Here is a 16,396-nt window from a genome sequence, read left to right on the forward strand (position 1 = left end):
CCATTCAAGTAAATATACTTGGCTAATGCAGGCTTTAAATCTGCTGGGTATAATATGAATAAAATAGCAACACTTGCAACTAGTTTTTAAAGGAAAGGAATGTGAACCCTTTTCTTTTATGTTGCTAACACAACTTGTCCAGATGATAAATATGAAGAAGAGGTTCAATGATAAAATTCAAAGAACTGGAGGAAGAATACTCAGTACAACAAACAAAAATGTGCAAAGAAGTCACCACCTCTAACTTATTTCATTTCATGAAGACACATATGATCAAAAGGTCAATGGTAATGTTCATGGAGTGCAGAAAAGTAGAGTCATGTTTACTCATAAAAGCTTCAGGAAAACAGTAACTCAGTGAGCTATGAATTTCTATTGTACTGAATTATTGGGAACTATGATAACTGTCCTAACAAGAAATCAATCTTTGTAATATCTCAAGCCAATAATTGGGGGGAAGGAGGATGCAATATCAATGGAAGAAGCAATAAAAATGAGTCTTTTGAGAGAGAATAAATGATATATATATAATTTTTTTCCTTTTAAGATCGCCTTCCATGGAAAGTTTTCTATAAAATCTTGAGTAAAATCGATTCCTCCCCACGCCTCCCTGCGCAGTGGTTGAAAATATCTGAAGAGAGTATGGGAAATAACTCATCAGCTAAAATCATGTGTAGAAGAAAGAAAACAAACCCATCTTGAGCAATTCATCTGCAAGTTGAAGTGGGAGACACCATCAATTGGAGAGCATAGCAGAACACGTTGGTTTTTTGTTTTTTTTTTTGTCTTTTTTTTTTTTTTTTAAAGTTTCAGCATCCCATCACAGCACAGTTATACACAAAATTTGCAGATGGTTTCCTTGCAAGCAAATCCCACCTTGGAGGTCCTTCACTTGGAACCCATGAATTGAGTTCTATATAACCTTCCCCCATGGCCCTTGGTCCACCAATAACAATAAGCCTATCTCCACAAGCTCTAAATGCAAGCCCCCAACCATTAGTTGAAACTGCTCGTTCAGGCAACCTCCCAACTGTAAACCATTCTCTTCTTTGTTTATCATATTTCCTAACCTCCATATCAGTGTGATCTGCAGCATAGAGTTCATTGTTCACCACAGCAAGAAGAGGCGGTGCTTCGGCTGCAGCTGGCATGTCACTGTCCCTAGCTGCAGCACTACGACCAGGCGACATGTTGGGAATTTCAGTCCATTTTCGAGTTTCTAAATCGTACTCTTCACCACATGTAAGAACCTTAGCCTCACTTCCTCCAACTCCACCAATAACATAGAATTTCTTGTCCATGAAAACCCCAGAACAAAGCTTCCTTGGTTTAGTCATATTTGGAAGCGTCACCCATGTTTTAGTCTCGGAATTGTAAAGCTCAGCAGTGTTAAGAATGTTGCCATTAGAATCACAACCACCAGCTAAAATTGCTATCTCCCCTTTACTAGCAGACCCAAACAAGCATCTGGGATCATTCATACTAACTCCAGGACACCAGGAATTTGTCAATATACTATATCTATAAGTGACATGGGAGTTTAAATCCTTACCAAAAACAAGAAGGTCAGTTCCCACTCCCAAGGACTCCTTATCCGAGCACATGAAACATTCATTCGAATCCATCCTTGGCAAATGCATCCACCTGCGTTGAATTGGATCAAAAGCTTCCCATTCCAGAAGATGGCAAGAGAAGTAAACCCAGTGCTCGATCACGCCGTTCAAACGCCGCAGCTTGTAAAGCTCGCCACTACGAATTAATGAACGGAAACTTCGATTCAAGGAAGCAATAGAACCATAATCAGACCTGGAGCAGCGAATTAAGCAATTAATAGAGTTGTCCCGACCAATGGGAGAGATTAAAGAGCCGGAATCAGAACTATCCCCAGAATCGGACTCATCATTTGGATGATGATTCCTCGAAGATCGAGGTCTGACGTTTCTACCATAAGAACTAGAGGTTCTAACAAACTCATCTCCATCATGATCTGATGGGCGTTTCCCATTTCCCATTCCAACCTCGAGTCGATATGTTAAATTAAAGCAAGCCCACTGAGTTTCTTGCTGGCAAGAGCTTGAGAACACCCTCGACGCTAGAAAGGAGCGATCCTCCAACATATCTCTCTAAGATGCAACCAATTTAAAGCCCGAAATTTCACAATTCCAATCCGATCCGATGTTTCTTCCTTCCTTCTCTTTCCTAGTCAAAAAATAAAATAAAAGAATCCCACAGCTAGAAAGAATCAATAAACCAAAGCCCAAGATCCACTCAAAAATTTGGGGGTAGGGGGTTGTGAAATACAGAACTAGTCGATATAATCAAAACCCAATGCAGCTTTATTACTAAAACTATAAATTTTTTATATAAAAAGATGAAAGCCACAGATTTAGAAACCTAACTTTTCTATCACCAAATCGTGAAATACCCGAGAACAAGCTATTGCTACTGAGAAGGGGAAAAAAAGCAAAGTATCTAAAAAAAATTCCAGGAACTTTTGAAGTAATAAATAATAAACAATTGAAAAATTCTCGCACTGAATTCACCAAACCAATCGTCTCAATTAAGAGTTTAAAATCAAAAAATCGAGAGTAATATAATTAAAAACACAATGCCACAAAACTAGTCCTAAAAACAAAAACACCATCAACAATTGGAGGAAGAAAAAAAAAACAAAACAAACAAACAAACAGGAACAGAGAGAATGAAATCAAAAGCTTGCCCAACTGCACGCCTTTCTTTCCAATCAAATAGAAAAAGGGGAAAAAATGAGGGCAAGAGAAAAACGGATCTCAAAATCTAGATAAAACCCAGAAAATCCCAATAACAGATAAAGAAACCGTCGAAATCAAGAAATCAAAATCAACCCACCTTCCTTATATGGAAGAACAATCGAAAGATCTGATAACGGTAAGGGTATAATCAGAATTAAATTACGAATGAACTGAAATAAGAAAAAACGAGAAAACAAAAAAGTAGAGGGGAAGAGAGAGAAGTAAAAATAATAATAAGAAGAATGAGAAGAGAACTTACTTCTTAATAATGGATAAGAGAAGAAATAAGGCGTTGATTGGAATATTTGAAAGGGGAAAAAAAACTTAACGAACTGGGTGTGTTTGTATTGTCTTTCTGTTCTTGCAGACAAAAAAAATGAAAAACTGTGGTGTTTCTGATGTTGGGGTTCTGCGTCCTTTGGATTCTCTCTGCAAATCAGAGGAAGAGAGAGAGGTAATGGAAAAGGAATTGAGAGATGGAAATGGAGGCTTTGGATTTTGGCTTTCGAGCTCTAAAATTCCTTTGTGGTCCGCTCTTTATTATCTCTCTTTCTTTAAAATAATTTTTTTGAAAAAAAAAATAATAAAGAAAAACAAACAAAATACCTGTTTATGTTATTTCTTTTCTTCTTCTTCTTCTTCTTTCTATCTTAAATTATTGCAAATTACACTTTTGTGTATCCCGCGTGACTCTCTCTGTTCTCTCCTCTGACTCTCACTTAGATTTGATCCTAAAGAAAAAGGGCAAAAAAAAAAAAAAAAAACAAATAAATTCACTCGGAAAAAGGCGGTCGTGGGACCCATTTCTTCCCCGTCAACTTTTCTTTCTTCTTTGCCCTTTCCAGAAGTCGGCAGGTATTCCGTCCAACGGCGGCGGCCGGAGACTGTGTTCTGTTTGGTCCACATTGTACGCAGATCAAAAAGAAGAGATAATTCTCCGGTACTCTGCCACCGAGGCGGCGGTGGGTTGTCAAGTAAAAAATATATATATATATATATATATATTCTTTTTACAAGTCAAATTTAACGGACCTCCCGGTAAATTTGGGTTGAAGGAGATTGGATACAGTGCGCACCATCTAAATCTACTACCCTTGCACTCGCTTTCTTATTGGTCGGATCTCGTCTGTTTAATCCATAATCATAATGGACCACTCAGTATAATTTCTTTTTTTAATTTTTATTTTAATTGGATTTTGACTGGTCAAACCCCATTCCCCATCCCATATTAGCCTCAGTAATCAGACTACTAATTAAGGCATTCGTGTCAACTCAACTCCTTATAGTTCTAATCCCATTAATTAATTAAATCACTGCTTTTACGTCATTATTATGATTATTATTATTAACAAAACAACAATTTTGTAGTTTCACATTATCCCACTCATTCATCCAATCAGGTAGTTTTTTGTTTTCTCCATTTTTTTGTTGTATCTAATAAATTTAATTTCTGCACTAATTAAACTTTATTGTTTAAAGTAATTGAATTTAAATTACCTGAGCTTAAAATCTTAAAAAGTCAACTCTCCACCTATTGATGGAAGGAATGGCATTTACTTTACTTTTACAACATCTATTCATCTAATTGCACGAAAGAAATATTTTAGGTTTTTACAATAGCACTTGACATTTAACTCCACTTTATACTTTTTGTCCTAAAAAAAAGGAAAAAGAAAAGAAATAAATAAACCATTTTTCGAGGATAACAAAATAGAAAAGGAATAAAAAAAAAAAAAACGTGTAACAATGGACATAGGAAGGAAAAATAAAAAAGACATTGGGAGGAGTGGAAGGTTGGAAGGTGGAAGTGGTAAACCTATGTAATGTAATTAAGGAGGAAATTTGGGAATAAAAAAGATGCTTGTTAATTTAAACCAACCAAGGGTATATAATTGACTAAACAAAGAAAAAATTAGACAACATGAGTGGACATCTAGAGAGTGGGACCCATTCTCAATTTCTATTTTTTCGTTATGACCATTCTACCCTCCATGACACACCACCCCCTCCTCTCCTCGTCTAATCAAAAAGCATACTTATATATTTTCTTTTTAAAAATTTTGATTTGATGTGATATTCTCTCATCACCCTAGCGTTTTTAATTACAAATTTGTCCCAATTCATTCTAAAATGTTTCTCTCTCTCCGAACTACTTATTTTTATTAAATTAAATTGAAATATAGTTCTTCTTGGTTCGAGATTGTGCCACCCAAATTTGAATAAAATATCAAACTTTTCATTTTATTGATTCCTTTGCCTTTCTCTACAAAATTTCGGACAACATTAACACCAAGGTCTTACTAATTTTTTACGAGTTATTTTTCGAATCTTATACCAATTTTCAAATTTACTATCTTTACCAAATCTTATGTAGTTTTTCAAATCTTGTCCAATTTTTATTTCTACGAATATCTGAATTTCCAAATGACTAGATGGATCTAACACTATGATTTTTAAATTCTGAGAAAGATCCAATTTTGCAACAAGAAAAAAAAATTTAGAAAATATATAAAATTTTAGTGTTAATACAGATTTCACCCATATAAAATAAAAAAGATTAACTATAGTCAATTTCGAAAAACTATTTCGACGAATTTGTTAAAATGATGCTAGTTGTCAGGGATGGAAATTTTTAGATGGTAATTATGACAATTTCTCTATTCAATTGGTGGATGCATTTTCATTTGTTTTTTACCATTTCATCCTCGACTAAAATGGGAATTAGTTTTAAATTACATGAAATGAAAAGTAGAGTTGCTTATTATTTTAATTAAACTTAAAAATGGATATGATGATTTGTGACCGAAACCATCCGTCCGTCCGACCGAACCGACAGTGGCGGCAGTGGTGCGCACGTGTAGTGAAAGGGTTATACTTCCAACATCAACACACTTTGAATTCTCAACTAGAATGCTTTAGTATTTATACATTCTAGGCAATTCTAAATCTATCCATGTGTGACAAAACTTCCCCACTCTTCGTAACTTTTCCTATGGGCCTAAACCCAAGAGTCATTTCCAACAATCCTCATAAATGACTATTACAAAAGTTAACAAGTAAACAATATAAAAGATTATTTGAAAAAAAAAATTCCGTTATGAGCAAATAAAGGAGATCAAACTTAAACATTAATATCTAATGATTTCAATTGATGCACAGTGAAGTAGGGCAACAATCTTGTTAGAAAGAGTGAGTTACCTCTAGAACTTTCAATAATACTGGTTGAGATCCCCACAACACATTTTACTCATAGATCTTCTCTCAATTTTACGATATAACGTGTGCTTATTATAGCCATACATATAAACCTCAGGTCACCGCAAAAACTCTAGAAAGAGACCTTTAAACTCTTTCATAAAAGGCGACCCCATCTTCACTATCACGTTAGATGCTTTATCAAGTTCGTTAGAAACAAATCGCTCAAACTGAACCATGAAGACTTACACATTTAGTTCGTATCAGGACCATCTTCATCAAGTATGTCAAAGACGAACCACTCAAATACTGAGCTATGAAGATTTCATCATTATCCATCAAGTCCATATCGGGATCACCTAAAAAAGGGGTCATGGATCATTAACAGATTTTAGAATTATCTGTCAAGTCCGTCCTAGGATCACCTACACAACGAACTATGGACCATCAATCTATCGCAACAGACCACCCAAACAAAGGACTATGGACCATCCAGTCTATCACAATAGACCACCTAGACAAAGGGTTATAGAATTCTATAAGGGTCAAAGCCTAATGTTTATTGATAATTCTAAAATTATTTTCCTTGTTAGGCCTTTGGTCAAAGGATCAGACAAATTTTTCTCAGACCTCATAAATTTCAAGGAAATAATTCCTCCCTTTAACAACTGTTTCACAGTTCCATGGCTAAGACATATATGTCTCATTTTTCCATAACATACACTATTTCTGGCAATACTTATGGCAGCCTATGAATCACAGTGCATAGAGGCTGGTACTGATGCCCCCCCCCCCCACCCCCCAACAATGGTACATCCCCTAGTAGGCTTCTAAGTCATTCAACCTCCTGTTCTGCTAGTTCGAGAGCAATAAATTCAGATTCCATTATGGATCTAGCTATGCAAGTTTGTTTTGCACACTTCCATGATATTACTCCTCCTCCGAGTAAAAATACATATCCACTTGTAGAACTGTCCTTGTCATTATCAGATATCTAGTTTGCATCACAATAACCTTCTAATACAACAGGGAATTTGTTAAAAAGCAAACAATAGTTCATGGTTCCTTTAAGATATCTTAACAGACGATGAAGAGCACTCCAATGATCCTTATCACGATTATGTGTATATCTATTCAATCTACTCACATCATACACAATATCAAGTCTAGTATAGTTCACTAAAAACTTAACACTGCATATAATCTTTGCATCTTCATTCTGAGATACACGATCACCTTTATTTTTCTTAAGACTTATACTAGTATCGTAAGGACTTATTGCAGGAGGATCATCAAAACAATCAAACTTCTTTAGTAATTTTTCAATGTAATGTGATTGGCACAGAGAAAAATCACTTTCAATTTTTTCTTATCTTAACACCAAGTATTACGTTAGCATCCCCTAAATCTTTCATTTTGAAATCGAAAGATAATAAACAATTTGGTATTATATATTGTCTCTATGTTTGTTCCAAAGATGAACATATCAACGACATACAAACATATAATCACACACTCAACTCCAAACAACTTTGAATAAACACACATATTTGAGGAGTTTACCTTAAATCCATTGTTTATCAAAGTATCATTGAATTTTTCATACCACTATTTAAGAGCTTGTTTAAAACCATGAAAATATTTTTTTAAGTTACTTACTTTGTTTTCCTGACCGTTAACTGTTGAGCCTTCAGGCTATATCATATAGATTTCTTCTTCTAGATCACCATTGAGGAATGCTGTCTTTACATCCATTTGGTGAATTAGAAGTTTGTGGATAGCAGCCAATGCAATCGAGGCTTTAATAGTAGTTATTTTTGTTACAGTGGAATACATGTTAAAGTAGTCAATACCTTGTTTTTATGTATACCCTACTACTACCAATCTAGCCTTGTATCTTTCAATTAAACCATATAGCCTCATTTTCCTTTTGAAAATCCACTTGCACTTAATAGGTTTACTTCCTTTTGGAAGATCTACTAAGTTCCAAGTTTGATTCATGATTAAGAAATCAAGTTCACTCTTAATAGCTTCCTTCCATAAGCTAGAGTATACAAAACTTAGGGCTTCTTGATAACTCTTAAGATTCCCATATATTAGATACATATATGCAAACTGATAATCAATATCATTTGGTCTCTCAACAAAAAAAGTAGTTAAAAAATTAGTAACAAAATTTTCCTCAAATCTCTATCTCTTACTTTTTTTTAGGTTCTATATCATGCATTCTATCCATGGTGCTAAGATCTACAATGTCAGACATACTACTAGAAGCTATATCATGCATACTATTAGACAAGGAAGGCATGGAAACAGAATCATTCTTACAATTAGTTGTTTTAACATATTCAGTGTTTCCCTTTTTCAATGGAAAATACATGCTAAAAAATTATGCATCCCTATATTCACATACGGATCTATCATTCAAGCACATAAATCTGTATGCAGCACCATCTTGTGCATAACCAACAAACACACAATAAAAAGTTTTAGATCCCACTGTAGGTTTCTTGAATGCAAGATATGGTACCTTAGCCAAACATCCCCACACCCTTAGATAAAAGAGATTAGGCGCACATCCTTTCCAGAGTTTGTAAGGTGTCTTATTCAGTTTCTTGTGTGGTACTCTATTAAGAATAAAACAGGCAAAAAGCACAGCTTCCCCCTGCATGTTATCAGACGAACTAGAACTTAACAACATAGCATTCATCATTTCCTTAAGGGTTCTATTTTTACGTTATGCTATACCATTTTGTTGTGGTGAATAAGATATAGTAAATTCATGAATAATGTCATTTGATTCACAAAATTCTTTAAATATACTATCACTATATTCACCACCTCTATCTGATCTTAACCTTTTAATCTTCTTATCTAATTGATTCTATACTTCTGCTTTATATTTAAAAAGCATATTACCAGCTTCATCTTCTGTCTTTAAAAGATGTATTTAGTATATCTAGAAAAATCATCAACAAAAGAAATGTAGTAATTTTTTCCACCTCTACTTGTGGTATTTTTTAAATAAGCTAAATCAGAGTGAATCAGTTCTAGTAATTTTGTACTTCTAGATGTGACAGGTTTAAAAGGTTTCTTTATAAGTTGTTTATACACAAATAGGACATTTACTAGTCTCATGTGCTTCATGTGCATTAATCAATTTTAAATCCTCAAGATTCTTAACTGATGCAATATTCACATGACCTAGTCTACCATGCCACATATCAAGAGTCTCAACAATCACAACAAGAAAAATGAGATCCCGCGACACCTAAATTGATCGTTGGGAGACAGGATGTCTCCCGACGCCAAAAAACATCGTCAGGAGAAATATATATGATATAACCCTTCAATTCATGCGATTTTGTTGTTTTTTGTTTCAAGCTTTCAACAAGGTTCGTGCACATCCATTTCATTTATTTTCTCTTATTTTGTATATTAATTTAAGCAATTGTTTTTAATTTCTAGCATGTTCGTAATTTTGGTAATGTTTAATTTCTAGCATGTTGGTAATGTTGGTAACTGATGTTGCTAATTTAATTTCTAGCATGTTAGTAATCTAATGTGAATTATGAATTATGGATTGTGGATGTTATTGTGGATTGAATTTTTTTTTTTCCCTTTTAATTCTTAAGGTTATGGATTACTTAATTTACATTAATAGATGTGACAATTTCTGCAATTTGGTGGATTATGGATGTTATAATTTACTTAATTTTGGACTTAGTTTAGGGGCAAAAAAATCAATAACATTTGGGGCAAAAAAAGTCAAATCACCTATTATAAATTATTTAAAATTTTAAATTCTCTGAACAAACTTGGAATTTTTTATTAAATTAATCAAAATTCATGCTTAATAAAGATTTTGTACTTTGTCCTCTAATCTAAGTTATTGTTTTGGATTACAAGTTGGTAAGAAAATATTTATTTTTAAGGATGAATAAAGAATATATTAAATTAAGGAATGAGTTATTAGTGGAGTATAGAGAAAAGTAGCTCAGTTTTTAGATATGGTGAAGTTTCATGTTATTGATTCCAGACGAATAAGATGTCCATGCAAGAATTGTATGAATTCAATTTGGGAAAAAATAGATATTGTGGAACGACATCTATAACATATGGAATATCTCCCTCATACTATGAATGAGTATATCATGGAGAGCCAGTAAACTTATCTAGAGGTATTGAAAGTCATACAACTCATTTAATACAAAATGTTGAAGTAGATAGTATAGAGGCTAATGTTGTCGAAGAAAATGAGATGCTGAATCTTCTACACGATTTACAAGTTAAAATTGAAAACAAAGATGCAGATGAATAAAGGTTTGAGAATGAAATGTCCTCTAATGGTCAAGAAAGAGATACCATGAACTTATTCGAGGATTTAATGACCGAACCACGTAATGACCAAAACTTTTGTGTTTTTTGATGTTTGGGAGGTTTCATGTTTGTCGTGGGGGTGGGTAGAGTTTGATTATACTCGTTTTGTCGTTGAACTTGGAATTCTTGTGTGTTTATGAATGTTTATAAAGTTCTAATGTGTTGTGGGGGGTGGGTTGAGATTGGTTTAGATTGTTTTGGGGAGAAAATTTGAGTTTTATGTGTGTTCGTTCTTGTTTATGAAGTTTGAATATGTTGTGGGGTTGTATAGAAATCAGTTGTAATCATTTTGGAGTTGAATTTGTGGGTTTTTGTGTGTTTTTTGATGTTTAGGAGGTTTCATGTTTATCGTGGGGGTGGGTAGAGTTTGATTATACTCGTTTTGTCGTTGAACTTGGAGTTTTTGTGTGTTTATAAATGGGGGTGGTTGAGATTGGTTTAGATTGTTTAAGGGAGAAAGTTTGAATTTTATGTGTTTTCGTTCTTGTTTATGAAGTTTGAATATGTTGTGGGAGTGCGTAGAAATCGGTTGTAATCATTTTGGAGTTGAATTTGTGTGTTTTTTTATGTTCGGGAGGTTTCATGTTTGTCGTGGGGATGGGTAGAGTTTGATTATACTCGTTTTGTTGTTGAACTTTGAGTTTTTGTGTGTTTATGAATGTTTATGAAGTTCTAATGTGTTGTAGGGGTGGGTTGAGATTGGTTGAGATTGTTTTGGGAAGAAAGTTTGAGTTTTATGTGTGTTCGTTTTTTTTTTTTTATGAAGTTTGAATATGTTGTGGGGGTGCGTATAAATCGGTTGTAATCGTTTTGGAGTTGAATTTGTGTGTTTTTGTGTGTTTTTTGATGTTCGGGAGGTTTCATGTTTATCGTGGGGTGGGTAGAGTTTGATTATACTCGTTTTGTCATTGAACTTGGAGTTTTTGTGTGTTTATGAATGTTTATGAAGGTCTAATTTGTTGTGGGGGTGGGTTGAGATTGGTTTAGATTTTTTTGGGGAGAAAGTTTAAGTTTTATGTCTGTTCGTTCTTGTTTATGAAATTTATGAAGTTTGGTTGGACGATTATGAAGTTCTAATGTGTACTTGTTTATTTATAAAGTTTAGTTAGACAATTATGACATTTGTGGATGTTTTGTTTATGAAGTTTGAACGTGTTATGGATGTTTAAAGATGGTGATATTTGAATGTATTTGTTTTATTGTAGGATGTTGTTCGGACATGAGGTTGGACAATGGTTCAAGATGTTGTGTTTCAGACGTGTTTTAGACGTTGTTTCCATTTTATTTCTTCTACGTACTTGTGAAAACAAATTTCTTTTATTTAATATCAACTTTCTTTTATGGTAGGATATTCTAATTTTTTATTTATTTGTTATAGCATGAACTTCTTTCTTTGTTTTATTTATTATGTGAATCTGTTTAAGTTGGTTAATTATGTTTTACAGGTTATTCAAATCAAATTTTAAAAAATTATAAATTAAAAATTAAAAATATTTAAAAGACAATTTTCAACTAATGAAGGAACACCCCACGCATATTTTACAGCTTCGAGAGTTCCTGAAACTCCCGACAAATAAAACAAACTATCGGGAGTTCGAACTCCTGACGCATGAAATAAACCGTCGGGAGTTCAAGAATTCACGACGCATAGAACAAGGCGTCGGGAGTTAGTCGAAGAACTCTTGACGCATGTATAGGGCGTTGGAAGTTCTTCTAACTACCGATGCCTTCCTTTCATGCGTCGGAAGTTCCTCGCCCGACCAAACTCTTGACAATCCATTATTCGTTGGGAGAGGCTCTCCCGATGAATTTTCCACCCTTTCCTGGCGAATAGGGACGTCGGGAGAAGTTCGATTTCTTGTAGTGTATGTAGGAAGAATTAGAAGCACTTACATTCATATTTGTAACAGGGACAATATTTAGTACAAAAAAACCATTAGCAAGATATCTTTTACCAACAAAGTTTCTATTTTTTGTGAGGACAATCTTAAGCCCAACCCGATTCAACAGATTCCCATATACCAAGTTCCTACATAAGAAAGGTACATATAATACATTACTTAAGGACAAAGTTTTTTCAAAGGCTAATTTTAAAAGACCCTTCCCTTTTTCAAGCACTTTTGTTGTGGCCGAGTTACCCATGAACACACATTCTCTGTCAGCAATGTCTTCGTAGTCATGGAAGAGCTTTCAGTTGGAACAGAAATGTTTCGAAGCTTCGGTATCAAGTATCCAGTCAATTTTTCTTTCCACAATAGCAACGATTACGTGATTTTGTTCAGCAAGATTAGCTTGTGGTGTGGGTTGCTAATTTGGCATTCCTTTTTTTTTACTTCATTGGTAGGATTTATGTTCATGTTTCCTATAGGCATAGCAAATCAATTTTTTTTTTCTATCTTTCCATTAGCAACTTTATGACATCCATTCTTCTGAGAAGAATTATTCTTTCCAGATTACTTCTTATGATTTTTAGACCTATCTTTATTAACACTAGAAGATTTGACCAAGTTAACATTAATTGAATTTAGATTTCTAAAAACATAGCATATATTTTAGCTTGTTGGCTTCTTCCATGCACATGTGACTGATCAGATTCTAGAGTGTCTGATCATTCTTTTTGTGTTTCAGATTATTTCTATAGTCGCTCCAGCATGGGGGGAATTTCTCAAGCAACAAATTTGCTTGGAGAAATGCCTTGGGCAGAACGTGCCACCAAATTTTCATATTCATGTATTTGCTCCACTACTGATTTCTCGATCGTCATCTGGAATTGTAGCCATTTACTATAACGACCGGATCCCCTAGGACTTAGGTTAGGTTGTTACTAAAATAAATGCATGCATAGAATTTAAAACAACGCTTAGTTATGTTGAAATAAATGTTAATTAAACAAGAGAAGTTCAAAAGTCATTTATTAAATGCAATTGTTAAAACAATAATAGGGTAACCATAATTTGTAAAGACTATTAAAAGTATATAAAGAAATAATCCTTAATAATAAGTTTAAAACAATAAAACTAAACATTAAGGGAAAAATAAGGACTCTAAATATCATGATGCGGAAGCGTAAATAAAACTAGTCCTCGTGGCACGATCACGAATTCCGCTGTGCCATCGCCGGTGCATCTCTACCCTTACCTGAAACAACAACATAAGAAAGAATGAGCATGAAATACTCAGTAAGTAACCCCACCACTGGGGTCAGGCTAGACATCTATGTCCTCTAGATACCCACCTATGGCACATAAACAAATGGAACAAACGAGAGACTGAGTCCTATCCTATTGTAGTTAAGTATGCCCACAAAACTGGTGAACCCCGAAGGGAACACAAACTGGTGAATACCGAAGGAAACACAAACTGGTGAATCCCGAAGGAATCACAAACTGGTGAATCCCAAAGGAAACACAAAACTAGTGAGTCCCGAAGGAAACACAAAACTGGTGAATCCCGAAGGAAATACAAACTGGTGAGCATCTAACTAATCAATGAGGATATTCACACAGTTTCAACATTCTAAGAATCAACATTGTACAATTCTAGAACATTCATGGAAATTCTTGATACTATGGCTCCATCACATACACATGATTATTAACAACATATCATACTACATTCATGTATACCTTACATCATAATTCCACAGCATGCAAGTATGCCTCAACACCAGCAGATCAGATATCAACATATGAAAACACATACCATCACATACTAACGATCGAGTACCTAGGTGTATCTTTAAACAAAACAGGACCCGTGCCAGAACATACCTGATTCAGGTCATACTATCAGTCAACATGCTAATATTAACTATAACTTACACTTATCACGTGAGCAAACAAATAAAAACCTGGCCCATGGGCAGTTCCAATGGTAAGATTACTTACCTTAATCGAAGTTCCACAGATAAACTTCGACAACCAAACGATGACCGCGATCTGAAGAAACGACCCTACCATACGAATACAACCATAAAATTTCAGTCCAATAATAATTGCGACACCTCATATTCAAAACCACAACACCCCAAAAGCTTACCCAAGGAACTTGATTAACAACCACTCCAAAATCTTCTTCCAACAGATTTTAACTCCCAATGGAGGACAGCTTGAAACCTTAAAGATACAAGGGTTAAGTCAACTTAATTCAGTAATCAAAGCGTACCCACAAACCAACAATAAGAACCATAATTCTTACCAAAACTCTTGTCGAATGATCTTGAATCTGTTGGATAGTCGCTGCTATAATTTCCCGAGCTCAAATCTAAAATCAAGATAATGCGACTACTTTAATCTTTAATCTAACTTAGTGGGCATCCAAAATCTTTCAAGAAACCCAACCACAAAATAGATCTTACCAAAATCTAAGAGTCAAGCTGCTGGAAGACGGTGCAGCACACGGTGGTCAGGAGGTTTGATCGGCGGTGGCGCGCGATGGTCAGGGGGCTGGAGCGGCAACGACGTTCGTGGCTAGAAGCGGCGGCAACTCAAACGGTTCTCCGACTGGGCGAGCGGTGCGATTTCGACGGGTTTCGGCAGTGAAGGAGGCAGCGGTAAAAGAGGTCGGGCAGTGAGGGAGGTGGCAACGAGAGAGGTCGGGCGCTCGAGCGAGAGACGCGTGAAGGAGATTGGGGGGGCCCTTTTTATTTTAAAAAAACTAATAATAATAATAAAAAAAAATAGGAAAATAGTATAACTCTAATTAAATCCTTTCATTAACCCACTTTATACTATTTAATTCTTTTCCCTTTTCCAAAAATAATTAATTCCTGCCATAACTTTTCAAATTGAATAATTTTGAATAATTTCCACGACAACACTTAAATCCTCGCACTTATACTTTAAATTCAAAATTCCAAACATGCCCTACAACTAAGGACAATTACTGAAAAAGAAAAAGTTTTACATTATTAATAAATAAATAAATAAAAAGTGTGAGATGTTACATTTACCAACACTGTACTTTTTGTGACCAACATCATCTCCTCCATATCGGGACTCCAACGTACTCCAAATTACCTTTGTTGACTTTAGGACCACGAACAAATCGAATATCGAATCTGTTATATGATTCAGAAAATGACCACAAACTGTTTTGTTGTCTTTCTCGTACTTATCAGGATCAATCGTGGATGACTGCTTTGATGGATAAAAAACATCAAGAGGTTGTTTGGAGGATTATGGATTAGAGACAGTGGTCACCTTCTCGATATCAATAGGCACTTTTGTGGTGAGGATGTAATCAATATCCAATTGCTCGAAGAAGATCAATAACTTTTGAGACCAGCAGCGATAATCTGCTCCGTCTAGTGGTTCGAGTTTGGAAAAATTGGGGAGAACCTTACCATTCTTGATCGACATCTTGATAATTGCTTTCATATTGTTAGAACAGATGTCACGAAGTGTTGCTGTGCCGTGGAGAAACCATTGTCCTGAAAACAATTAAGGTGCGACCTTGATGCTAATCGCTTATGTTGTTTGCTCCCCAAGGTTAACGTAGCCTCCAAATTCAGACGATGAGAATGGACTAGAATCGATGAGAAGATTGCTCATAACAGAAGAAGAATTTAATGAAATAGAAGATGGGAATCAAGTTTGTTGTATCCCCTCTCTTAGGTATGATTTGAGTTAAATAGCAAAGGAGAGGAAGATACTAATAAAAAAAATTAAAAAAGATAAGTAATAAAAATTTCTTTTTTCGCGCAAGCACGGTTACTTGAACCTGCCCGTTCAACCGGACAAACGGCAGCAATAGCGACACGTGTGGTGAAAGGGTTATACTTCCACCATCAACACACTTTGGATTCTCAACTAGAATGTTTTGGTATTTATACTTTCTACAATTTTAAATATATCCATGTAGAACAAAACTTTTCACTCTTTTTAACTTTTCCTATGAATCTAAGTCTAAAATTCATTTCCAACCTGTGTGTTTTGGTATAATGTTTTTTTGTAAATATTGATAGGTGGAATCAAGGGAGGTTGGGAGAAACAAACAAAAACTAAGCTATTAGTCAAAATCAATATGCGGATAAAGTTAAACCACGTATA

The 16,396-nt window shown here is 34.8% G+C and overlaps 1 protein-coding gene and 1 long non-coding RNA gene across 8 annotated transcripts; both read right to left on the reverse strand.

Annotated features, from left to right (window-relative positions):
* Window positions 1-302: 302 nt before the first annotated feature.
* Window positions 303-3,517, reverse strand: LOC120081437 (Galactose oxidase/kelch repeat superfamily protein). 4 transcript variants are annotated; one of them, XM_039036299.2, is made up of 2 exons: window positions 3,378-3,517; window positions 303-2,199 (listed from the first exon to the last, which is right to left on the reverse strand). In XM_039036299.2, exon 2 carries the CDS (start codon window positions 2,115-2,117, stop codon window positions 810-812), a length of 1,308 nt encoding a protein of 435 aa, XP_038892227.1. In that variant the 5' UTR covers window positions 2,118-2,199; window positions 3,378-3,517; the 3' UTR covers window positions 303-809. The 4 variants fall into 4 exon arrangements, with proteins under 4 accessions (XP_038892227.1, XP_090171648.1, XP_038892225.1 ...); XM_090315522.1 differs by having other exon boundaries at window positions 3,031-3,410; XM_039036297.2 differs by having other exon boundaries at window positions 303-2,232; window positions 3,031-3,397.
* Window positions 3,518-13,254: 9,737 nt separating this feature from the next.
* On the reverse strand, window positions 13,255-16,156 carry LOC150035255 (uncharacterized). Of its 4 annotated transcripts, none has more exons than XR_016530833.1 (5): window positions 14,704-16,156; window positions 14,544-14,609; window positions 14,385-14,461; window positions 14,234-14,298; window positions 13,255-13,484 (listed from the first exon to the last, which is right to left on the reverse strand). It is a non-coding gene; the product is annotated as an uncharacterized LOC150035255 (long non-coding RNA). The 4 variants fall into 4 exon arrangements; XR_016530832.1 differs by having other exon boundaries at window positions 13,255-14,116; XR_016530831.1 differs by having other exon boundaries at window positions 13,973-14,298.
* Window positions 16,157-16,396: the final 240 nt, after the last annotated feature.

This window comes from Benincasa hispida, chromosome 7 (genome assembly GCF_027475165.1).
Source record: "Benincasa hispida cultivar pf3 chromosome 7, pf3_genome.v1.1, whole genome shotgun sequence".
Classification (NCBI taxonomy): domain Eukaryota; kingdom Viridiplantae; phylum Streptophyta; class Magnoliopsida; order Cucurbitales; family Cucurbitaceae; genus Benincasa; species Benincasa hispida.

Coding starts and splice junctions, on each gene's coding strand:
- LOC120081437 (XM_039036299.2), bottom strand. CDS start 2,117: ATGTTGGAGGATCGCTCCTTTCTAGCGTCGAGGGTGTTCTCAAGCTCT.